The sequence below is a fragment of the Amblyraja radiata genome, chromosome 10 (assembly GCF_010909765.2).
Source record: "Amblyraja radiata isolate CabotCenter1 chromosome 10, sAmbRad1.1.pri, whole genome shotgun sequence".
Classification (NCBI taxonomy): domain Eukaryota; kingdom Metazoa; phylum Chordata; class Chondrichthyes; order Rajiformes; family Rajidae; genus Amblyraja; species Amblyraja radiata.
Window position 1 is genome coordinate 28,150,577 of NC_045965.1, and position 27,274 is coordinate 28,177,850.

The 27,274-nt window shown below is 42.1% G+C and overlaps 1 protein-coding gene across 1 annotated transcript in view; it reads right to left on the reverse strand.

Annotated features, from left to right (window-relative positions):
• The window catches only part of astn1 (astrotactin 1), a 1,835,284-nt gene that overhangs the window by 1,053,435 nt on the left and 754,575 nt on the right, over positions 1-27,274 (reverse strand). Inside the window, exon 6 of the mRNA XM_033028426.1 lies at positions 8,272-8,418. Within this exon, the coding sequence (XP_032884317.1) occupies positions 8,272-8,418 (147 nt within the window). The remainder of the gene's footprint in view (positions 1-8,271; positions 8,419-27,274) is intronic.

Consider the following 27,274-nt stretch of genomic DNA (forward strand, 5'->3'; position numbering starts at 1 on the left):
TCTTTGAAAAATAAACCAAAGAAGATCTTGATAGCATAATTACTGCAAAGTGATTGCACCCATTTGTGTGCTGTCCCTTGTTCCTTTAAAGAAATGCAAGAACCACACCAGTTATCAAATTCATTGCTATAAGCTCATCCAATTTCAAATATGTTAAATGCTGTGGAGTCATGTTATGTAAACACTTGGAGACAGTCATTCACAGGAAAGAGTCAATATGAGCACACACTGGGAGATGCCTTACCTTACTCAGTGCCAGACAAATGTGTGGGAAAAAAGCAATGTTTTACTGCCGTTTAAACAGCACGACTGGAAGATTTTTGAATATGTTTAAAATGTAAGTCAGGTATACTTATCCAGTTTGGTAGCTTAATCGAATTCTGCTATTTTATTTCTTTTGATAAGATGGGGAGACCGATTTTTCCAAACACATTAAATTTAAATGGTTATCTGGTTTGAGAAAATATTTCCTGCTGTTTCAATGAATGTGATGTGGAGGATTTTCATTAAACTAAACGGTTGGGGTCCCACAGCCTATCCGATGGAAACATTTTTAACAATCGAACGCCTGCTCAACTTTGAGAAGTGCATCCACACAGTTGTGTTGATAGATTTGAGAGTCCTACATAAATCTAAATTGAAAATGTGTTGTTCCAATATGGACCTTATTTAATAACTGTCAGTGCCCGGTCCATCACAAGCACTGACCTCCCCACCATCAAAAGGATCTATAGGATGTACTGCCTCAACAAGGCAACAAATATTATCAAAGACCACCCTGGCCACACTCTCATTTCACTCCTACTTTCACTCAGGAAGGAGGCATAGGAGGCTGAAAACCATGACAACCAGGATCCAGATTAGCTTCTACCCAACAACCATCGGGCTCTTGAATGCAACAAATCACTAACTGTCTTGGATGCACTAAGGACTTTGGGCTTTTTGCAATAGATTTGATTTTTTTTTAAACATTGATTTTTTAAATGTTTATTATGTTATCTATGAGTTCTGTGTTTACAGTCCTGTTATGCTGCTGCAAGTAAGAATTTAATTGTTCCAGTGTCAATTAAATACTCTTGTCTCTCAACATTGTGGTAAAACTGATACACAATAAAACACAAATAATTTTGCAATCTCAGAGGTGCTTTATTGGCAGATTTTCTGGATCAATGAATAATACAATAATACTCTGTGGCGGCACAGTGGTGCAATGAAAGAGTTATGGCCTTACAGCGTCAGAGGCTAGGGTTCGATCCTGACTAAGGGTACTGTCTGTATGGAGGTTGTGCATTCTACCTGCGACCACGTGGGTGCTCGGGTTTCTTCCCACACTCCAAAGATGTACAGGTTTGTAGGTTAATTGGCTTTAATAATAGTTGTAAATTGTCCCTAGTGTGTAGGATAGTGCTAGTGCATGGGGATCGCTGGTCAGCAGGGTCTCGGTGGGCCGAAGGGCCTGTTTCCGTGCTGCATCTATTAAGTCTAAACTCTACTAATATTACCCCCGCACATTTTTCATTCACTTTTATTTAGAGAATATGTAGTTGATTAATAAATGATGCAGTGAAATGGATGAGTTTAAAGGGTGGAATAGATTGGGTCCTATTGTGTTTAAATGGATGTGGGATTTTTGTCAAGGAAGTGTTTAAAGGAAATGGAGCATGGAATGGTTTAAAGGAAGGTGGAAGAAAGGGCCGAGACATGTTTAAATACCATTTCCACCTCACATTGCCTTGTGAAGTCCACCAGCATAATCAAGGACCAGTCTTATCCAGTCACTCCCTCTTCTTTCCCCTCTCCCATCAGGCAAGAGGCACAGAAGTTTGAAAGTGCACACCTCCTGATTCAGGAACAGTTTCTTTCAAATAGTTGTCATGCAAGTGTGGTCCTGACCTGCCATCTACCTCATTGGCAACCTTCAAACTATCTTTAATTGGACTTTATCGTACTTCAGTGTTATATCTTGCACTAAATGTTGTATCTTTATCTGTGCACTGTGGCTGGCTTGATTGTATTAATGTATAATCTTTACCTGGACTGGATAGCACGCAGTTTGTACCTCAGTACACGTGATAATAATAAACACATCAATTAAACAAAACTAAATGTGGGAACAGGGTCCAGGTGAAGTTGAAGGAAGCATATGAAATGGGTCCTGAGTGAATTTAATGGGACCATGGGAAACCAAAGTTGGTGAGCCAGATACTAAACCATCAAAACTCCCAGTGAATAAAAAGCAGATTATTTGAGTTTTACCACTGGAGCATTATTTCATAGGGTCATAAATGTACATAGAGTATGAAAACATGTTCTTCGGTCCAACTCATCCAGCTTAATGACATGTATCTGGGCATCCAGAAGTACACACTGTACTCCAAATGTGGTCTCATCAACATCTTGTACAGTTGTAACATAACATCCCAACTCCTGTACTCAATACCATGACCAATGAAGGCAAGCATACCAAATGCCTTGTTCACCATCCTACTGACCTGTGTTGCGACTTTCAAGGGACTATTCACTTCTAAACATTGGCCACTGTTCGAGAATACTCTCCGGGGGTCTGGGACTCACTATGTAATCATTGCCATGGTTTAACTTACCAAAATGCAATACTTTGAACTTGTCAAATTTAAATTCCATCCGTCATACCTTGGCCCACATTCTAGTTCATCTATATCATGTTGTATCTCAGATAACCTTTCTTACTGTCCACGACACTACCAATGTTGCTGTCATCTGCAAGCTAACCAACCAAGCCAACTTCCTTCTCATCCATATTGTTCATAGAATGACAAACATTTCCCAATTGGATAGCAGCTCACGTCCCTCATTCCTCTTCCTTATTGAATTGTTCTGCAACTGCAGATCACAGCATTTTGAATACAGCAGGGAAGAAAGAAAAAATCCCATTAAATTGTAGGTATATTTTCACACTGTCTCGGCAAGGCCATCGGCATAATCAAGGACTAGTCTTACCCTGGTCACTCCTTCTTCTCCCCTCTAGGCAAGAGATACAGAAATGTGAAAATGCATACCTCCAGATTCATGGACAGTCATCAGGTAACTAAACCAACCTATCAACAACTAGGAAGTGGGCCTGAGTTACCATCATTGGAGACCCTCAGACTATCTTTAATCGGACTTTATCTTGCACTCAACGTTATTGCTTTCTCCTGTATCTGTATACAGTGAACAGCTTGATTATCATGTATATTCTTCTGCCGATTAGATAATAATAAAATTGCACAGTAGCAAAACCTTCTCACTGTATCCCGGTACAAATGATAATAAACTATACTAAATTAAGCTATGTTATTGCTGTTGTCAGAAACAAATTAAGATTATGGAGGTCCTAAGGTGATTTTATTTTGGGTTTTAGAAACTCCATTGTTAATGCCGAAGATTAAAAGCAAATATGATTGTAGCTGTCTTCCTCTGGGTGAGTGAATGCAATTGTATTTTGACATAAATCTGCACAAATGGGACTCACAAATGGCAATAAATAATATGAAGTAAGGTGTGAAGAAGCTCTCAGTCTATCTCTGTTTCTATAAAAGCTAAGAAATATTGGATAAGAGAACGTATAAATTCTGGGAAATTGAAGATTAAAGAGGAAATGCAAGCGCAGCAAATCAATGAGTATCTTTATTGAAGTAAAAGACAGATCAATGAACCCGCTGTTTGTAAATTCCAGCTGATTCCATTCGAATTGACAGCCAATTGCTAAGCAGTATATGTTAGTTAGATTGGGAAACTGACAGAGACAAGGGAATTAGCAATCAGGAGGCAGGAATCATGCCACTGCCAAATAAAGCATCTCAATAAACATTTTCCACAAGAATTACGAGGATGTTGCCAGGACTAGATGAACTGAGCTGCCGGGAGAGGTTGGGCAGGTTAGGACTTTATTCCTCAGAGTGCTGGAGGCTTAAGGGTGATCTTATAGAGGTGTATAAAATCATGAGGGGAATAGATTGGGGTGAATATAGTATTTTTACCCACAGCAGGGGAATCAGGAACCAAAGGACAATTTCTTCTATTGATGCTTGCACAAAGACACTTACAGTATTAAAATGGTAACATTCAGTCTTTTGCACCTTTTGCTTGCAGTAACAAAAATAAACTTATTTGTATTGAGAATTCCTTTGTGCAACCCACTTTTGGCAGGTTTTATTAGCCTGAGAGAAAATGTGCCGCCGATTTAGAAACAAGGAACCGCAGATGTTAGTTTATATAATAAAGACACAAAGTGTTGGAGTAACCCAGCGGGTCAGGCAGCGTCTCAAGTAAACATGGTTGGTGATGCTGGCTGACACGCTGAGCTACTCTTGACCTCCGTGTCTTCTGTGTTGATGTATTAGAACGAAACCTGTCTGAAGAAGGGTTCCGACCCGAAACATCACCTATTCCTTTTCTCCAGAGATGCTACCTGACCTTCTGAGTTACACCAACATTCTCTGTCTATCTTCAGTAGAAAACCGCATCTGCAGTTCCTTCCTAACCAGAATGAAACCTGGGTAAATTACGTGGAGATTCGGGAAACTAGGGTTTTCATCTCCTGAATATATATTTTTAAGTCATAATGGCATTTAGTGGGATGGGTGTTCCTCGTCCATCAGATTGCATTCTTTCCAATCAGCTTCCCCCAAAGGGAACAACAAATAAGTTTGTTGCAAGAAAATCAATGTGGAACAACCCTTTGAGAGATTTTCACTGCTTCAGCCTGTAAGTAATTTCAGCAGTGCAGCAACCAATTTCTAATTGTTTTGATTTATCCCGGTGGACAATATTTTTGTCTGGCAACTTATATTAAGACTTTAACAAGGAGCAGCAAATTTTTTGCAAATCAGTTATTTGGCAATTTCATTCTCAACCTTTTGGATAAAGTATCACTGGAAAGGAAAATGAAATCAGTGATTTCAATATATTTTGTTTCAATTTTATCTTAGGTGAATGCACAGAGTCCTTTTCCCCAGAGTAGTGGAATTAAGAACCAGAGGATATAGACAATAGACAATAGGTGCAGGGGTAGGCCATTTGGCCCTTCGAGCCAGCACCACCATTCAATGTGATCATGGCTGATCATCCCCAATCAGTACCCCGTTCCTGCCTTCTCCCCATATCCCCTGACTCTGCTATTTTTAAGAGCCCTATCTAACTCTCTCTTGAAAGCATCCAGAGAACCTGCCTCCATCGCCCTCTGAGGCAGAGAATTCCACAGACTCTGTGAGAAAAAGTTTCCTCGTCTCCGTTCTAAATGGCTTACTCCTTATTTTTAAACTGTGGCCCCTGGTTCTGGACTCCCCCAACATCGGAAACATGTTTCCTGCCTCTAGCATGTCCAAGCCCTTAACAATCTTATATGTTTCAATGAGATTGCCTCTCATCCTTCTAAACTACAGAGTGTACAAGCCCAGCTGCTTCATTCTCTCAGCATATGACAGCCCTGCCATCCCAGGAATTAACCTTGTAAACCTACGCTGCACTCCCTCAATAGCAAGAATGTCCTTCCTCAAATTAGGGGACCAAAACTGCACACAATACTCCATGTGTGGTCTCACTTGGGCTCTGTACAACTGCAGAAGGACCTCTTTGCTTCTATATTCGATTCCTCTTGTTATAAAGGCCAACATGCCATTCACTTTCATCACTGACTACAGTACCTGCATGCATAATTTCATAGACTGATGTACAAGGACCCCCAGACCCCGTTGTACTTCCCCTTTTCCCAATTTGACGCCATTTAGATAGTAAACAGCCTTCCTGTCTTTGCTACCAAAGTGGATAACCTCAAATTTATCCGCATTAAACTTCATCTGCCATGCATCTGCCCACTCCCCCAACCTGTCCAAGTCACCCTGCATTCTCATAGCATCCTCCTCACAGTTCACACTGCCACCCAGCTTTGTGTCATCTGCAAATTTGCTAATGTTATTTGAATCCCTTTTTTTTTTTAAGCCTTGTTGAATGCCTAGTTTTAAGGTGAGCGGGGAAAGATTTAATAAGAAACTGAGGGGCAATTTTTTCACTTAAGGGGTGGTGAGTATAAGGAACGAGCTGCCAGAGGAGGTAGACGAGGCAGGTCCTGTAATAACATTGAAAAGACACTTAGAAAGGTCCAGCCAGAGACAACCAGAGAGGAGAAGGATCTCGGCGTTGAACTGAGAGATTGGAACATAAACAGTACAGCGCAGGAACAGGCTCTTCGGCCCATAATATTTGTGACGAACATAATGTGAAGATTAACTAATCTCATCTGGCTGTACATGATCCATATCCCTCCATATCCATGTACCTATCCAAAAGCTTCTTAAATGCCACTATCATATATGCCTCCACCACCACATCTGGCAGCACGTTTCAGACACCTACTGCTCTCCAGACACACTAACAGTAATTTACAGAAGACAAATTACCTACAAAAAAACCCACATCTTTGGGGTGAGGGTGGAAACCAGAGCACCCGGAGAAAACCCACGTGATCACAGGGAGCACATGTAAACACCATGCGGACAGCATCCAGGTCAGGATTGATCGCAGGTCTCTGGCTCTGAGGCAGTGGCTCTACCTGCTGAGCCACTGTACTGCAGAAAAAGCCATTGCTTTGGAAAAAGCTTTAAAAAAAAGATTTAAAAGCTTGCTTTTGCAGAGAGGATTTCACAGGCTCCAAGTCTCAGCTGGATATTTTCTTCTCACGGCATTTGATTGTAGAATGCACTGATACTCTGTCAGTGCACTTATTGAAGTTGAATGGCAGAAAGTCTGTAACTATCTGATTGCAGTTTTTTCCCCCAAAGTCTTTGAAGATCACTGAAGTTTTAGATATCAGGGAAGCCATTTCAGGAACATGATGAGTTTTCATATCAATACATTAACAGCAATGTTTGAGAACTGCTGTCAGCTGAAGAGTTATGTTTACTTTGAGACCACAGCAAGTAAATAGATTAGAAAGGACCAGAGGACACGCGTTTAAATTATCTACATGTTGGATAAATTGTTCAGCAGTTTTTCTTCATCCACAGAGTAATGACTCTGGAATACATTGCCAGATGTTATATTATATGCTGACTGCATGCTGTCAGGAGAGTTGGACTGGTTCCTGAATGGGGCAGAGATTGTTGCCCACAGAAAAGTAAGTATCTTTAACATGAAAAATGACACAAAGTGTTGTAGTAACTCAGAGGGTCAGGCAGCAGCCCTAGAAAACATGGATAGGGTAGACAGTCAGGGCCTTTTTTTCCCCCAGGATCAACATGTCTAAGGCTAAAGGGCATACCGATAAGGTGAGAGGGGGAAAGTTTAAAGGAGACGTGAGGGGCATGTTTTTTTTTTACATAGAGTGGTGATAGCCTGGAATGCACTGCCAGCGGTGGGGGTGGAGGCAGATACAAGAGTAGTGTTTAAGAGGCTTTTAGATAGGCACATGGAAGTACAATGAATAGAGTGATAAGGATCATGTACAGGCAGAGATCATTTTAACTTGGCATCATGTTCAGCATAAACATTGTGGGCTGAAGGTCCCATTCCTGTGCTGAACTATTCTACGTCCTATTAAACTGATCTCATCTACCTGTACAGATCCATATTCCTCTATTCCATGCATTTACATGTGCCCATCTAAAAGCCTCTTAAATGCCACTATTGTATCAGCTACCACCACCAACCCTGGCAATGCGTTTAAAGCCCCCACTACTCTCTATGTAGAAAACTTGCCCCACACATCTCCATTAAACCTTCCCCCATTCACCTTGTAGATATGTTGAACATCTCCACCCTGGGAGAAAGGATCTGACTGTTTACCATATCTACAGAATGCCTCTCATTATTTTGTATACTTCTTTTAGTTAGACCTCAACCTCCGAAGCTTCAGAGTAAAATAAAATCTACATCTACCCAACCTCTCCCCGTACCTAATACATCCCGGCAGCTTTCTGATAAAGCTCCTCTGCATCCTTTCCAAAGCCTCCACATCCTCCCGTATTTGGGGCAACCAGAACTGGATGCAAAACTACATATGTGGCCTAACCAAAGTCCTTTAGAGCTGTAACTTGTAAAGATTGCAAGGGGCAGATAAAGATGCTGATTCCATTTAATCACAATCTGTTTGACAGATTAATTTGCTGTTTTACATACTGTGGTTCTGCAATACTCATGGTTATGATACTATGCTAAGCAGCTACTAGTTTTCTACTTTAAGTACAAATGTTTGCAGCTCTAATTAATGTTATTATAATGAAATAAACATGCATCGATGGATCTTTTACTCACCGTCAGCAATAAGGTGCTCGGGCACATGAAGAACAACTTTCACAGACAGGGGACAGGTCAGATGGGAGCCATAAACCAACCCAATTGCACATCCTATCACGCTTATCAGTGTAAGGGTGGTTTTATTGATGGGGCTTCGCGGAGATCCTGGAACCAAGAAGACAAAGAAAAAAAATATGTTAGTACTCTACAGAGAAAAAAATCCATTAATAATGAATATTGGAAAGATAAGAGCTGGTGGTGGTGCAAGGTGCAAGCAAAGGAAATATCCGTCAAAGTGTCAGAGAAATCCATACATAATGCTCACAATCAATCTTTTTCTTATTAACAGTGGGAGTTGACAAACAGTTGAGAAACTTACCGTGTTATTCATTTCCAAAAATGGACTTTATTCAAAATTAAAATATATCCAAAACCAGAACAATGCAAAATCTCTTCAGACATTCTCATGTGTCAATGCATTCATTAGTGCCATAGAAACTTACCAATAAACCAAAGCTGAGTGAAGAACATACTGGAGATCCTTTGGTTACTATTTAGAGACCTTCCAAGAAAGAGTCATTAAAAAATAAACGGGGATTCCCCTCTCCCATCATAGATGAGGCTACACTCATGTCTCCTCGGTGCCCTGCAGCTCCGCCCTTGCTCCCCCTCCCCCTACTCGCAGCAGAAACAGTCCCCCTAGTCCTTACCTTCCACCCCATCAGCCATCGCATATAACACATAATCTTCCGAAATTTCCGCCACCTCCAACGGGATCCCACCACTAGCCACATTTTCCCATCTCCACCTTCCGCTGAGACCATTCCCTCCGCAACTCCCTCATTAACACACCCCTTCCCACCCAAACCACCCCCTCCCCAGGTACCTTCCCCTGCAACGACAGAAGATGCACCACCTGTCGCTATACCTCCTCCCTGGTTTCAGGTTAGGCAGAGGTTCACTTGCGCCTCCTCCAACCTCATCTACTGTATCCGTTGTTCAAGACGTGGACTCTTACACATCGTCGAGACCAAACGCATACTGGGTGATCGTTTCGCTGAACACTTTCACTCAGCCCACGTGAACCAAATTGATCTCCCGGTTGCTGGGCAGTTTAATTCGCTTTCCCATTCCGACACAGATCTTTCTGTCCTCGGTCTCCTTCATTGCCAGAGTGAGGCTAAATGCAAATTGGAGGAACAGCATCTCATATTTCGCTTCGGCAGCTTACGGCCCAGTGGTATGAAGATTGATTTCTCTCATTTTAGGTAGCCTCGGCATTCCTTCTTTCGCTATCCCTCCCCCACCCAAGTCGCACTAGCTTCTCATTTTCACCCTATAAATAGCTTACAATGGCCTGTTCCCTTTGTCATCGTTACTTATTTGCATATCTTTCATTCATTGTTCTTTATCTCTCCACATCACCGTCTATATCTCTCGTTTCCCATATCCCTACCCAGTCTGAAGAAGGGACTCGACCCAAAACATCACCCATTTCTTCTCTCCAGAGATACTGTCTGTCCCGCTGAGTTACTCCAGCTTTTTGTGTCTTTCTTTGGTTTAGAAACATAGAAACATAGAAATTAGGTGCAGGAGTAGGCCATTCGGCCCTTCGAGTCTGCACCGCCATTCAATATGATCATGGCTGATCATCCAACTCAGTATCCCGTACCTGCCTTCTCTCCATACCCTCTTATCCCCTTAGCCACAAGGGCCACATCTAACTCCCTCTTAAATATAGCCAATGAACTGGCCTCGACTACCCTCTGTGGCAGAGAGTTCCAGAGATTCACCACTCTCTGTGTGAAAAAAGTTCTTCTCATCTCGGTTTTAAAGGATTTCCCCCTTATCCTTAAGCTGTGACCCCTTGTCCTGGACTTCCCCAACATCGGGAGCAATCTTCCTGCATCTAGCCTGTCCAACCCCTTAAGAATTTTGTAAGTTTCTATAAGATCCCCTCTCAATCTCCTAAATTCTAGAGAGTATAAACCAAGTCTATCCAGTCTTTCTTCATAAGACAGTCCTGACTTCCCAGGAATCAGTCTGGTGAACCTTCTCTGCACTCCCTCTATGGCAATAATGTCCTTCCTCAGATTTGGAGACCAAAACTGTACGCAATACTCCAGGTGTGGTCTCACCAAGACCCTGTACAACTGCAGTAGAACCTCGCTGCTCCTATACTCAAATCCTTTTGCTATGAAAGCTAACATACCATTCGCTTTCTTCACTGCCTGCTGCACCTGCATGCCCACTTTCAATGACTGGTGTACCATGACACCCAGGTCTCGCTGCATCTCCCCTTTTCCTAGTCGGCCACCATTTAGATAATAGTCTGCTTTCCTGTTTTTGCCGCCAAAATGGATAACCTCACATTTATCCACATTATACTGCATCTGCCAAACATTTGCCCACTCACCCAGCCTATCCAAGTCACCTTGCAGTCTCCTAGCATCCTCCTCACAGCTAACACTGCCCCCCAGCTTAGTGTCATCCGCAAACTTGGAGATATTGCCTTCAATTCCCTCACCCAGATCATTAATATATATTGTAAATAGCTGGGGTCCCAGCACTGAGCCTTGCGGTACCCCACTAGTCACTGCCTGCCATTGTGAAAAGGACCCGTTTACTCCTACTCTTTGCTTCCTGTTTGCCAGCCAGTTCTCTATCCACATCAATACTGAACCCCCAATGCCGTGTGCTTTAAGTTTGTATACTAATCTCTTATGTGGGACCTTGTCAAAAGCCTTCTGGAAGTCCAGATACACCACATCCACTGGTTCTCCCCTATCCACGCTACTAGTTACATCCTCGAAAAATTCTATAAGATTCGTCAGACATGATTTACCTTTTGTAAATCCATGCTGACTTTGTCCAATGATTTCACCACTTTCCAAATGTGCTGCTATCCCATCTTTAATAACTGACTCTAGCAGTTTCCCCACTACCGATGTTAGACTAACTGGTCTGTAATTCCCCGTTTTCTCTCTCCCTCCCTTCTTAAAAAGTGGGGTTACGTTTGCTACCCGCCAATCCTCAGGAACTACTCCAGAATCTAAAGAGTTTTAACCATATAACCATATAACCATATAACAATTACAGCACGGAAACAGGCCATCTCGGCCCTACAAGTCCGTGCCGAACAACTTTTTTTCCCTTAGCCCCACCTGCCTGCACTCATACCATAACCCTCCATTCCCTTCTCATCCATATGCCTATCCAATTTATTTTTAAATGATACCAAGTTTTGAAAGATTATTACTAATGCATCCACTATTTCTGGAGCTACTTCCTTAAGTACTCTGGGATGCAGCCTATCTGGCCCTGGGGATTTATCGGCCTTTAATCCATTCAATTTACCCAACACCACTTCCCGGCTAACCTGGATTTCACTCAATTCCTCCAACTCCTTTGACCCGCGGTCCCCTGCTATTTCCGGCAGATTATTTATGTCTTCCTTAGTGAAGACGGAACCAAAGTAGTTATTCAATTGGTCCGCCATATCCTTGTTCCCCATGATCAACTCACCTGTTTCTGACTGCAAGGGACCTACATTTGTTTTAACTAATCTCTTTCTTTTCACATATCTATAAAAACTTTTGCAGTCAGTTTTTATGTTCCCTGCCAGTTTTCTTTCATAATCTATTTTTCCTTTCCTAATTAAGCCCTTTGTCCTCCTCTGCTGGTCTCTGAATTTCTCCCAGTCCTCCGGTATGCTGCTTTTTCTGGCTAATTTGTACGCATCATCCTTTGCTTTGATACTATCCCTGATTTCCCTTGTTATCCACGGATGCACTACCTTCCCTGATTTATTCTTTTGCCAAACTGGGATGAACAATTTTTGTAGTTCATCCATGCAGTCTTTAAATGTCTTCCATTGCATATCCACCGTCAACCCTTTTAGAATTAATTGCAAGTCAATCTTGGCCAATTCACGTCTCATACCCTCAAAGTTACCTTTTTTTAAGTTCAGAACCATTGTTTCTGAATTAACAATGTCACTCTCCATCCTAATGAAGAACTCAACCATATTATGGTCACTCTTGCCCAAGGGGGCACATACAACAAGACTGCTAACTAACCCTTCCTCATTACTCAATACCCAGTCTAAAATAGCCTGCTCTCTCGTTGGTTCCTCTACATGTTGATTTAGATAACTATCCCACATACATTCCAAAAAATCCTATTCCTCAGCACCCCTGCCAATTTGATTCACCCAATCTATATGTAGATTGAAGTCACCCATTATAACGGTTTTGCCTTTGTCGCACGCATTTCTAATTTCCTGTTTGATACCATCTCCAACTTCACTACTACTGTTAGGTGGCCTGTACACCACACCCACCAGCGTTTTCTGCCCTTAGTGTTTCGCAGCTCTACCCATACCGATTCCACATCCTCCAAACTAATGTCCTTCCTTTCCATTGCGTTAATCTCCTCTCTAATCAGCAACGCTACCCCACCTCCTTTTCCTTTCTCTCTATCCCTCCTGAATATTGAATATCCCTGGATGTTCAGCTCTCAGCCTTGGTCACCCTGGAGCCATGTCTCCGTGATCCCAACTATATCATAGTCATTAATAGCTATCTGCACATTCAACTCATCCACTTTATTACGAATGCTCCTTGCATTGAGACACAAAGCCTTCAGGCTTGTTTTTACAACACTCTTACCCCTTATACAATTATTTTGAAAAGTGGCCCTTTTTGATTTTTGCCCTGGTTTTGTCTGCCTGCCACCTTTACTTTTCACCTTGCTACCTATTGCTTCTACCCTCATTTTACACCCCTCTGTCTCTACGCTCACACATTTAAGAAACCCTTTCCCTTTAACTCCATCCTCCACTATCCCATTCGACACCCCACCCCCCTTATTCAGTTTAAAACCACCCGTGTAGCAGTGGCAAACCTGCCTGCCAGAATGCTGGTCCCACACCTGTTAAGATGCAATCCGTCCATTTTGTACAGTTCCCCCTTACCCCAAAACAGATCCCAGTGATCTAAGAATCTAAATCCCTGCCCCGTGCACCAGTTCCTCAGCCACACGTTCAGGTCCTGTATCTCCCTGTTCCTGCTCTCGCCAGCACGAGGAACTGGAAGCAAACCGGAGATAACAACCCTGGAGGTCCTGCTTTTCAGCATTTTTCCGAGCTCTCTAAAGTCACGCTGCAGAATATTCATCCCCTTCTTTCCGACATCGTTTGTGCCGACATGCACTACCACTTCCGGATGTTCACCTTCGCCGTTGAGGATTTTCTGTACTCTGTCCGTGACATCCTGGATCCTGGCACCAGGAAGGCAGCACACCATCCTCGCATCCCGTCTGTTGCCGCAGAAACCCCTGTCCGTACCTCTCACAATGGAGTCTCCCACTACAATGGCGTTGCCTGCCTTAGGCCTTTTTGGTTTTGGCTCAACAGCCCTATTCGCATCACAAGCCAGTCCGCCGCCCAGTGTAAACGCCTCTTCTGTCCCGACAGCTTCTAAGTGGGTGAACCTGTTCACAAGAGGTACAACACCCGGGGACGTTGGCATTCCATGCTTCCCTCCCGTTCTCACTGTCTCCCACCTTCTCTCTTTCAGTACCTTAGGTGTAACAATCGTACTGTAGGACTTGTCGAGGAACGACTCCGTTTCTCGGACGAACCGGAGGTCATCCGCTTGCTTCTCCAGTTCCCCAACACGGCCCTTCAGGAGCTCTACCTGGAAGCACTTCTCGCATTTGTAGCAGCCAGAGGCACTAGCGGTGTCCTTGACCTCCCACATACTGCAAGCATCGCACTGAATCAGCTTGCCTGACATCTCCTTCTTTCGTCTCCTCTCCGAAGACTCACACTTTTCTCACAGGGCACTTCACTCACTGCCGCTCGCTAAGAGCAGTCTTGCTTAAATTGACTGATAAATTGCCTGATTTACCAATTTACAAACCAAATTCCTCAGTTTTCAACTGTTTTCCCAGCACTGACTCACTTCTCTCCTCCCACTTGGGCTAGAGCCAATCAGTCGTATCTCTTGCTAAACTCCTGCTGCTGTTGTTGCTCCCAAAGCTACAGCAGTTATGAAGCATCTGCAATTCCTTCTTACACAACCAGCAGTCAATGTTATTTCATTGATATTTTTCAATGAATGGAACATTGATGGAAAAATACTTACTATCATTTACAGGTCATTTCAATATTTCCTCTGTGCTCTCAAGGAAATTATGTATTAATTAGGAAACAAACGCATTGAACATGATACTGAAGCCTCATTCATCATTAACACATACTATAGATTAATGGGCATAGCTTTAAGGAGAAAGGGACCAAGTTTACAGGAGATGGAAACTAAATATTCCAGGATTTCGTTGCTTCAGGTGTGATAGAATTGGAGGGGCAAGAGGTGGAGGTGTTGCATTGCTTATCAGGGAAGATATTACAGCAGTGCTTTGGCAGGATAGATTAGAGGGCTCGTCTAGGGAGGCTATTTGTTAGGAAATGAGATGGGTCAGGTGGCAGAGGTATGCGTTGGGGAACAGTTCGGGTCCAGTGATCACAATACCATTAGTTTCAATATAATTATGGAGAGGGACAAAACTGGACCTAGGGTTGAGATTTTTGATTGGAGAAAGGCTAACTTTGAGGAGATGCGAAAGGATTTAAAAGGAGTAAATTGGGACAGTTTGTTTTATGGGAAAGATGTGGAAGAGAAATGGAGTACATTTAAAGGTGAAATTTTAAGAGTACAGAATCTTTATGTCCCTGTTCGGTTGAAAGGAAATCGTAAAAATTGTAAAGAGCCATGGTTTTCAAGGGAAATTGGACACTTGGTTCGGAAAAAGAGGGAGATCTACAATAGTTATAGGCAGCATGGAGTAAATGCGGTGCTTGAGGAGTATAAAGAATGTAAAAAGAATCTTAAGAAAGAAATTAGAAAAGCTAAAAGAAGATATGAGGTTGCTTTGGCAAGTAAGGTAAAAGTAAATCCGAAGGGATTCCACCGCTATATTAATAGCAAAAGGATAACGAGGGATAAAATTGGTCCATTAGAGAGTCAGAGTGGCCAACTATCTGCAGAGCCAAAAGAGATGGGGGAGATATTGAACAGTTTCTTTTCTTCGGTATTCACCAAGGAGAAGGATATTGAATTATGTGAGGTAAGGGAAACAAGTAGAGTAGCTATGGAAACTATGAGGATCAAAGAAGAGGAAGTACTGACACTTTTGAGAAATATAAAAGTGGATAAGTCTCCAGGTCCGGACAGGATATTCCCTAGGACATTGAGGGAAGTTAGTGTAGAAATAGCAGGGGCTATGGCAGAAATATTTCAAATGTCATTAGAAACGGGAATAGTGCCGGAGGATTGGCGTACTGCGCATGTTGTTCCATTGTTTAAAAAGGGGTCTAAGAGTAAACCTAGCAATTAGAGACCTGTTAGTTTGACGTCAGTGGTGGGCAAATTAATGGAAAGGATACTTAGAGATAATATATATAAACATCTGGATAAACAGGGTCTGATTAGGAACAGTCAACATGGATTTGTGCCTGGAAGCTCATGTTTAACTAATCTTCTTGAATTTTTTGAAGATGTTACTCGGGAAATTGATGAGGGTAAAGCAGTGGATGTTGTGTATATGGACTTCATTAAGGCCTTTGACAAGGTTCCTCATGGAAGGTTGGTTAAGAAGGTTCAATGGTTGGGTATTAATGGTGGAGTAGCAAGATGGATTCAACAGTGGCTGAATGGGAGATGCCAGAGAGTAATGGTGGATGGTTGTTTGTCAGGTTGGAGGCCAGTGACGAGTGGGGTGCCACAGGGATCTGTGTTGGGTCCACTGTTGTTTGTCATGTACATCAATGATCTGGACGATGGTGTGGTAAATTGGATTAGTAAGTATGCAGATGATACTAAGATAGGTGGGGTTGCGGGTAATGAAGTAGAGTTTCAAAGTCTACAGAGAGATTTATGCCAGTTGGAAGAGTGGGCTGAAAGATGGCAGATGGAGTTTAATGCGGATAAGTGTGAGGTGCTACATCTTGGCAGGACAAATCAAAATAGGACGTACATGGTAAATGGTAGGGAATTGAAGAATGTAGGTGAACAGAGGGATCTGGGAATAACTGTGCACAGTTCCCTGAAAGTGGAATCTCATGTAGATAGGGTGGTAAAGAAAGCTTTTGGTGTGCTGGCCTTTATAAATCAGAGCATTGAGTATAGAAGTTGGGATGTAATGTTAAAATTGTACAAGGCATTGGTGAGGCCAATTCTGGAGTATTGTGTACAATTTTGGTCGCCTAATTATAGGAAGGATGTCAACAAAATAGAGAGAGTACAGAGGAGATTTACTAGAATGTTGCCCGGGTTTCAGCAACTAAGTTACAGAGAAAGGTTGAACAAGTTAGGGCTTTATTCTTTGGAGCGCAGAGGTTAAGGGGGGACTTGATAGAGGTTTTTAAAATGATGAGAGGGATAGACAGAGTTGACGTGGAAAAGCTTTTCCCACTGAGAGTAGGGAAGAATCAAACAAGGGGACATGACTTGAGAATTAAGGGACTGAAGTTTAGGGGTAACATGAGGGGGAACTTCTTTACTCAGAGAGTGGTAGCTGTGTGGAATGAGCTTCCAGTGAAGGTGGTGGAGGCAGGTTCGTTTTTATCATTTAAAAATAAATTGGATAGTTATATGGATGGGAAAGGAATGGAGGTTTATGGTCTGAGCGCAGGTATATGGGACTAGGGGAGTTTATGTGTTCGGCACGGACTAGAAGGGTCGAGATGGCCTGTTTCCGTGCTGTAATTGTTATATGGTTATATGGTTATATGTGTGAGACAAACCTTTTACATAGAGGATAGCATGTCCAAGGAACACAATGCCAGGATTGGTGATGGAGACAGATATGATGGTTTTAAGAGCATTTGAAATGGGCACATTGATGTGATGGAAATGGAGGGACGTAGTTCATGTCCAGGCTGAAGGGATTAGTTTATCTTGGTAATGTGTTTGGCACCGTCATTGTGGGCTAAAGGGCTTATTTCTGTGCTGTACCGTACTATGTATGTTCTGGGGAATGTCTGTATGGTGTTCGCACATTCTCCCTGTGACCACATGTGCCCCCTCCAGCAGCCTCGGTTTTCTCCCACATCCAAAAGACATGGAGGCTTGTATGTTAATTGGCCTCTGTAAAATTCCTCCTAATGTGTAGGGAATGGAAGGAAAAGTGGGATAACATAGAACTGGTGTGAAGGATGGTTCAGAAACTACAGATGCTGGTTTAAACCGAAGATAGACACAAAAAACTGGAGTAACTCAGCATTCTGAAGAAGGGTCATGACCCGAGACGTCACCCATTCCTTCTCTCCAGAGATGCTGCCTATCCCGCTGAGTTACTCCAGCTTTTTATGTCTATAGAACTAGTGTGGATGGTTTACATGAACTCAGTGGGCAGAGCGGCCTGTTTCCATGCTGAGTCTCTAAACTAACCTAATCTAACCAAATGAGGAACCTCATTACATAAATGACATCCATGAAAAAGTCGCAAGTACGACCAGACTATTCGCTGATGATTGTTTGCTGTACCGTCCAATTAAGTCAGCTGATGATGAAGATGCTCTCCAAAAGGATCTCGATACTATGGTGGTCACAACAATGGGGCATGCAGTTCAACCCTTCCAAATGTGAAACCATGCGTGTCACCAGAAAGAGGAATCCAGGCGAAACATCTTACAATATAGTTGGTGCCACCCTTGAAGAATCCAAACAAACCAAGTATCTTGGCATCAAATTGCAGAATGATCTGCGTTGGAATGGTCAGACTCATCATGCAACGGTGAAAGCAACAGGTGTCCTAAACTTTCTGAGGCGCAACTTTCATCATTGTTCAACTTCTGTCAAGGAGAAGCTATACTTCACCCTCGTTAGACCTCATTTGGACTACGCAGTTGCAGCATGGGACCCATACACAAATAAAAATATTTCTTCCATCGAACGTGTCCAAAGACAGGCAGCTCGATTTGTTACTAACACCTATGAGAGAGAAGCGAATGTCACCAAACTTCTGAATTCTCTGGGGTGGAACCCTCTCCAAGACAGACGTGAAGCTCACCGTTTGACCTGTTTTTACAAAATGTTAAATGGTCAGCTCGACATAGACTACAAGACCTACACCAAACCCAAACCAATTAGGAGCAGACAAGGGCATTCGATCCAATTTGTGATCCCAGCTACAAAGACAGATGTGTACAGCAATTCGTTCTTCCCCCGCACAATTAAAGCATGGAATAATCTCCATCCAACTATAGTTACCCAACCAGATGCAACTACATTTAAAGTAGCTCTTTCTTCCCAATAACCCTTTCTGGCTTAAGCCCTTCCTTCACCACCTCCAGTTTAAATTCCATTTGGAATATTTTGGAGGACCAAGAAACCAAGAAGAAGAACCAGTCCAAACCAATACAACATATTTCAAAATGGTTCCTGCCCCACTTTCCCGACCTAATTCACGACCTCTGCCGAGTTTGCCCTTGACTCATACTCGCAGCATGGTCATCACGAGGTCGTAGGAGGTCGTAGGTAGGTCGTAGCTGGCTGTAGGCACTTGTGGCATCAAGTAGCTCGGGGCGTTTTTTCTAGCATGATGAAAAGTGGCCACGAGTAAAAAAGGTCGTGAATAAGGTCAGGAAAGTGGGACAGGCCCTTTCGTGTTGGAATCATCGTGGAGATATAGAACACACCATGGATGGCAACACATCATTATAATGACCAGTGTTCTGTAAAACCTATTAAAGACTTACAAAAGTATATTTATTTTTTGTATTTACTGTTGAGAAATGTGATCGATTAGTTTGGAACATTTTAGTTATGCCTTTTGTTTCAGAATGTACATTAGCCCTTCAACTAACATTAAAGTCAATCAATTATGGCTGATCTATATTTCCATCTCAACCCCATTCTCCTGCCTTCTCCCCATCACCCCTGACATCCTTACAAATCACAAATCTGTCACACTGCATCTATAAACATCCATTGACTTGGCCCCCACAGTCTTCTCAGCCATCCTTTTTCTCCAGTGCTGCCTGACCCATCGAGTTATTCCAGCACTTTGTGTCTATCTTCAATGTAAACCAGCATCTGCATTTCTTTGTTTCTATTTCCAGAATAGAGTAGTTACTCAGACAAGGAACATAAAACATGATGTTCGGCAAACACTACATCTTTAATTAACATCAAATTAAGAGTAAAATATCAACCTGTTTGCTTAATCTCAATGTGGCAAGAAGAAATTCAAAAGCTTTGTTTAGCTTGTTTAGCATTATATATCTACCTATTCAAGATTACGTGTCAATACCTCTTCCCAGGACAGGTTCAATTGTATTGCACCCAAATGCTCAAGAGAACAACCCCATGAAAGAGCAATGGGCCATCTTATTACTTGTGTGTGGCCCGGACATTGGACTGATGGCTGTGGGTCTCCGCTTTTGCTGTGTGCCCTGGGGATTCTCAACACGCCATTATGGTGGCTGTTTATGTTTAATTTTGATGTAATTTTGTATCCTGTCGTTTTTTTTGGGTATATCTGTATGGTAAAATCAAATTTCACTGTACATCAGGGTACACAAAACAAAAAAGGACTATTGAACACCCTGTGGCAGCATGGGTTTACCCCTGATGCTCCACTTTCTTCCCACATTCCAAATACATGCAAGGTTGTGGGTTAACTGGCTTATCTAAATTGTCCCTGGAATTATCCCGTAGGATAGAAGTAATGTGAATGGGTGATCGTTGATCGACGTGGACTGTGTGGGCCGAAGGGCCTATTATCACTCTGTACCTCTAAACTAAACTATCTAGGTAAAAGGCTTCTAAGCTGACACACCCACATGGAGAACCAGGGACAAGTACAAAGTCATCTAGACTGGCTGTCAGTGCAGTCGAAAGTTTGTTTCCAGCTACTGTAATCGTTCCATCAAATTTTCAGCTGACTGCATGTTCTTGACTCCCACTTTCACGAGTCTAAAGTAGCAGCAGCTGCTCATCACATTTTTCATTCCAACCCGACCTCTTGTGCTTTGAGTGCGTACAATTTGGAAAGTTAGCTTGCGGTGCAAGGGTCCCTTGTTCTATAATAATTAGATGTAGGAGATTACAGCAGTGCTTACAGCCAGGACTCAAATCGGACCAAGGAGGATTAAAGATGATTGATTTTTGGTGTTGAAAACTGACAACTGTGGTTTTGATTTTAATTTATGCCACAAACAGCACTAATCATCCTATTTTACTGCTGATAATATGCATAACCCAGTAGTTTCTCAGTGCATGGTACTTTAGTCAGTAAAGATAGGGAAGAAATGCATTGGGTGAAATTTTCTAATAGGAAGCAAAATAAATTAGCAGAATTTGGAAATCAAGGGAAATTGAAAAGCTACATGAACTTTCAGCCTTGGACATTCGGAGTGATGCAAAAAGAGAAAGGCAGTGGATAGGTCAGCGGGTGCAAACGGTGTGGATTTTAAGAGAGAAGTGAGAAGGTGGTGAAGGGTGAGGTACTGGGAGGGGTGAGGTGTGGGAGGAGCAGCAGACCAAGGAATGGTTGAGCAGTGAAGGTCGCACTGCCAGTAAAATAGTCATAGAGGATTCAATGGTAGAGGAGGAGCAGCACAGTGGCATAGCGGTAGTGTTGCTGCCTTCCAGCTCCAGAAAACCAGGTTTGATCCTGACTCCAGGTGCTTTCTGTACATAGTTTGTATGTTCTCCCTGTGACTGCATGAGTTTTCTCCGGGTGCTCCGGTTTCCTCCCACACTTCAAAGACATACAGTATGTTAATTGGCTTTGGTAAAAAGGATAGTGCTAGTGTATGGAGTGATTACTGTTCGGCACGGACTTGGTGGTTCCGAAGAGCTTGTTTCTGCGCTGTATCTCTAAAAACTAAAGTCTAAAGATTTAGCCAGACTGGAAGGAGGGGCAGGGCAGGGGAGGGCATCGTTGATCAGTCAAGTTTTCAACACATGGCAACAATGATACAATAATCCACAACAAGTCCATGGACAGCATGGCCCTTTTTCACAAATGCATGGATAATCAGTCCTCTTGAAACCAGCATAAAGATAAAGATATAACAGACCAAAGTAAAACAACAATGAAATCAAACCAGGGCAGTACCTAAACAGTGAATGGCAGGGCTTTGGGGAGTGTTGTAGAGCAAAATAATCTAGGAGTATTTGTACATAGTTTCTTGAATGTGGTGTCATAGCTAGATATGGTGGTCAGTAAGGCTTTTGACTCATTGGCCTTCATGAGTTAGAGTATTGAGTATAGAAGTTGGGAGGTTATGTTACAGTTATACAAGACATTGCTGAGGCCACATTTAGAGTATTGTGTTCAGTTTAGGTCACCCTGTTGTAGAAAATATGTTGTTAAGCTGGAAAGAGTGAAGAGAAGATTTACAAGGATGTTGCCAGGACTTTAGGGCCTGAGGTTGAGCAGGCTAGGACTTTATTCCTTGAAGCGCAGGTACGATGAGAGGTGTTCTTACAGAAGTTTACAAAATCATGTGAGGAATAGATCAGGTAAATGCACAGTCTTTTACCTGGCATAGGGAAATCAAGAGCCAGAGGACATAGGTTTAAGATGAGGGGGAATGATTAAATAGGAACCTGAGGGGTAACATTTTTACACAAAGGGTGGTGGGTGTATGGAGCTAGTTGAGGCAGATACTATTGTAAATAGCTAGTTCTAAGCTTCCCCATTCTAATTTCAGTCAATAAAATACTGAGTCAAGCACTTGCACATCTAAACTTTATTTTGGAAAAACACCATAACAGTTCCCCACTACTATACCTAACCACCGCGGGTTCGATCCTTGTATCTGCTTGGCCAAGCCCTTCTAGTCTCGTGCAAGCAGAGACACTCCAAAAGGTCATGCAGTCCCAAGCATTCTTCCAGAAGATCGACACAGGACCTCGTGGGAGCTACCTTTTTATAGGTTCCCGAACCTTGAGGGGCCGAACCATATGGGTGTGGTCTCTTTAAGGATATCGACCAACACAGTACATGATAGACATTTCGCTAACCCAATAATACAGTAACCAATACATTGTATTCAAACGGAGCTTCTGGAAGGAAGCAAACATAGTAACATTTGCCCAGATATTCAAGAAACCCAGACAAGGCTCAACAATTAACCCAATCAACATCTAGCAAAGTAAAGATTTTTCAACGATATTTACAATGTGTATGTCTGGTTTGCATTCATCCAATCCATTTCATGCAATTTACACCTAATTGTAAGAATCTGCAGATGTCCCATTCTCTCCTTGCAAATCTTATCTAGGCTCTAGACAAGCTGGCACCATTTTGTAGCTTGTCCCATTTCTGCAGAAGACACATTTAAATTGACCAAATGGCCTTGCAGCCCAGAAGCCTTTACTCAATTTTAGTGTCCTGGCATCTCGAATTTGGCCAGAATTAACACTATCACAATGTTTAATAAACATCTGGACAGGTACATGGATAGGACAGGTTTAGAGGGATATGGGCCAAACACAGGCAGGTGGGACAAATAGAGATGGGGCATGTTGGTCAACATGGGCTAGTTGTGCTGAAGGGCCTATTTCCATGCTGTATGACTATGAATATAACAGTATTGTTAATACAGTCCAGGTGGCATGTACAATCCGACTCTTCCTCACCTTTCCCCATAGGCATTTTTGCTACTTCCAGAGTGCGACTTCAACTTATGGCTTTCGAGGCAACCGGTGATAACTATGCTTTGCTTTTCCAATGTGATAAAGTAGAGTTTGTGGTTACTTCAGCTTTCTTGTGACATTTAATATAATTAGTATTCAGTTGCTGTGGTAAATTGGCTAGCTCGTCCTTAGAAAGATTCCCAGAGGATTTATTGAAATTGAATACACAATATGCAGCATCAACACACTGCACTTCAACTTGTGGCTCAGGGTAGTGTTGAGCAGGGTGTTTAATTTGATCATAAACCTCAACAAATCATGACTGAATATCGACACAGAATTCGAATAATTGGAAGCTGCCCATCTTTGGGCTGAACAAATTTCGGAAAATAGAGATGTTAACATTCTCTGGGTGGTACATGTTTCTTTCCTTCAAACATTAACACTTCCTTTAAAACAGTCAGACATGAGCAATTTATTTCCTACCACCAGCGCAGTGCAGCACCAATAATACACTATTATACACATCAGCAGTTCCAAATTATACCAGAACCACAAATAAACTCCATTATGTGCATGTCAATTTGAAAATAATTACCATTCTGTGATTTGTATTTATAATTTTGTGAGTTGATAATAAAACTGAGAGGGAGTTGCTCCTAATACTGAGATCTAAAACACATTATCTGTATAAGCTTTTCAATTCCATTTTTTTCCTGTTTGTATTCATGATTATTGATTTTGTCATAAAGCTACTTTAAGGCCCATTTCTTCACATTCATTTTATTGCTGTCATGTTGACCAGTGCCATAACATTAGCTGTAGACTAGAGACCTGGTTTGCCAGCAACTGAAGTACAATAAATGTGCCACATTTGATCATGCAAAGCCTAACATGCTCAGACAAATTTGTTCGTTGCATGAATTGATGAAACTAAAAGTAAAGCTGTGGTTTGTGACCACCAGGTTCACAAATAGATTATTCGAAACAACCATCAGGCTCTTGAATACTACACATTAACCTTGACTATAGACTGTCTTTGACTGTACTAAGAACTATTTTTGCACTAGTGTTGTAAGGTGGCAACTCTACCACTGTGCCACTAGTGAATTCTTGTTTAATATATATTATAGACAATAGACAATAGATGCAAGAGTAGGCCATTCGGCCCTTCGTGCCAGCACCGCCATTCAATGTGATCATGGCTGATCATCCCCAATCAGTACCCCGTTCCTGCCTTCTCCCTATATCCCCTGACTCCGCTATCTTTAAGAGCCCTATCTAGCTCTCTTTTGAAAGTATCCAGAGAACTGGCCTCCACCGCCCTCTGAGGCAGAGAATTCCAAACTCACAACTCTGTGTGACAAAGTGTTTTCTCATTTCCGTTCTAAATGGGTTACCCCTTATTCTTAAACTGTGGCCCCTGGTTCTGGACTCCCCCAACATTGGGAACATGTTTCCTGCCTCTAGCATGTCCAAACCCTTAATAATCTTATATGTTTCAATAAGATATCCTCTCATCCTTCTAAACTCCAGAGTATACAAACCCAGCCGCTCCATTCTCTCAGCATATGACAGTCCCACCATCCCGGAAATTAACCTTGTAAATCTACGCTGCACTCCCTCAATAGCAATAATGTCCTTCCTCAAATTAGGGAACCAAAATTGCACACAATACTCTATGTGTATTGTGTTTACAGGCTTGTTATGTTGCTGTTGGTAAGAATTTCATTGTTCTGTATGCATATGACAATTAAACACTAAATAAAAGAGTCACTATTATTGTTTATGTGATTTATCCTGAGGCCTTTCTTGAAATTGAGGAGGTTTCTGCAAAATGTCCATGAGATAATAATGCTTCAGAATCCAAGAACTGGAAATGAGTTTAATTAACACTATATTGAAACAATAAATTACCCAAACAAAAGAAAATATTGAAGGCAATGGCACACTCTGATGGGGTAATGAGGCTGGAATGGGCAGAGGTTTACAGTAAGAGAGCGTTAATCAACAACTTAAGAAAGACACAAAATGCTGGAGTAACTCAGCGGGACAGGCAGCATCTCTGGAGAGAAAGAATGGGTGACGTTTCGGGCCGAGACCCTTCTTCAAACCTGACCCGAAACGTCACCCATTCCTTCTCTCCAGAGATGCTGCCTGTCCTGCTGAGTTACTCCAGCTTTTTGTGTCTAAACCTACGTACAAACTCCGTGCAGACAGCACCCATAGTCAGCATCAAACCTGCTTCTCTGGCACTGTACGGCAGCAACTCTACTGCTGTGCCACTGTGCCACACATAAATTGATTTCATTTAGTTAAAACTAAATAGAATACAAAACATGTAAAGAAAACCACTTCAGACATCAAAGTCATTTTCACAAAAAGAACGCTATTATCCAATGAGAAATACTAATTGTGGCTTGAATGATTCTAGAGATTTTACATTAGCAGCCCTACTGGAGGGCATTTCTGTTGATAGTCACTCAGTTCAAGCAGTTACTTCCTTTTATATCCTAAATTGTATGATTTTACACCTCTGTCCCCTTGTCCTAACCTTGAAATTCGACAAAAGATTAATGGTTTTTATTTCACTTCATATCTGTTATATTGCTTATAAAATCGCCAGCCATTCATCAAATTCTGAGCCCTGGACAAAATCTTCGAAATTTTTCTCTTAACGCACATATCTAACACTGCAACAGTCCTTCTTTGAGAAGGAATAAATGTCGTGTTCAACATACCTACGTGAGCATTACACTTGTTGAGCATGAAGCTCTCAAAATGATAATCTATTCATTTTGTTGGATACATCATGTGTGTCTCTGAGGACTGCTCCAGTTTCCTCCCACATTCCAAAGATGTGCAGGTTTGAAGGTTAATTGGCTCTGTAAATTGTCCCTTGGCTCTAGGATAGAATTAGCGTACGGGTGATCACTGGTCAGCATGAATTAGATGGGCCAAAGGGCCTGTTTCCACGCTGCATCTGTAAACTAAACTAAACTAAAGTAAACTGTCATTTCCAGTTCCCTATGATCTATTCATTATTTTTCCTTCAACTCTATTCCTCCCGGAAAATTACCTTGAATCAATTGCCACATATTGAACAATATCATGCAAAGATAAATTGAATTTTCTTCAGAGAGATACAAGAAACTGCAAATGCTGGAGTCTTGACAAAGTGCTGGGGGAAATCGGCGGGTCAGCAGCATCTGTGAAGAGAATGGACAGATCTCTGAGGGAATCTAACCACCCAGCACCCCTAGTCAGCATTGAACCTAGGTCTTTGGTGCTGTAAGGCGCATCATTTGCATTGAACTGGTGATGCTTTTTCCGACTGCTGAATACACGTCTCACTGAAATAGGTCAAAAGAGGACAGAGTCCTTGAATCACCTAATTTCTCATTCATTCGTTTCAGTCAACCATTTAGTTTAGACTTAAGTTTAGTTTTAGTTTAGAGGAACAGCATGGAAACAGGCCCTTCAGCCCACAGATTGTGTTTATAGTTTGTTTGGTTGTTTGTTTGTTTGTCTTTTTGCACAAAGTCCGCGAGCATTGCCACTTTTCATTTCACTGCACATCTCGTATGTGTATGTGACGAATAAACTTGACTTGACTTGACTTGACTTGAGTCCACTCTGACATCGATCACCCATTTACAATAGTTTAATATTCACTTATCCTCTCCCTACACATGCAGGACGATTTAGAGAAGGTGATTAGTGCACATCTTTCGGATGTGGAAGGAAACAGGAGCACCCAGAGGAAACCCATGCAGTCACAGGGAAAACATGCAAACTCCACACAGACATCACATTAGGTCAGGATCAAACCCAGGTCTCTGCCTCTGTGAGGCAGCAGCATTACCAGCTGTGCAACTGACCATCCCTATTTAAAGGATAACTGCATTGTCATTTTGGGAGTACATTTCTTTCTTTTAAAAGAGAAATTTTATTTTTGGATGAAGTAATGCATGTTGAACTGGGTTTTCAAACCTGGAGCATCACACTTCTGACTCATTCATCCTTCCTCTATTCCAAATTAAAAATATTTTTTATCTGAAAACATATTTTCATTGCCTGTCACAAACTTCTGTTATTGGAAACCAATATATGTTATTTCTTAAACAATGGTATCCATATTGGGAAGGGAAGAATTGTTTCATATACCTAGCTGCAGAAAGTTCTGCCCAATATTCCTGGATAGGGTCAACACAGTCTGAAGAAGGGTCTCGACCTGAAACGTCACCCATTCCTTCTCTCCAGAGATGCTGCCTGTCCTGCTGAGTTACTCCAGCATGTTGATGTGTTTTGACCACCAGGGGCACCGGGGAAATGGCTGCCCTGCCAGCAGTCTGTTCGTATTT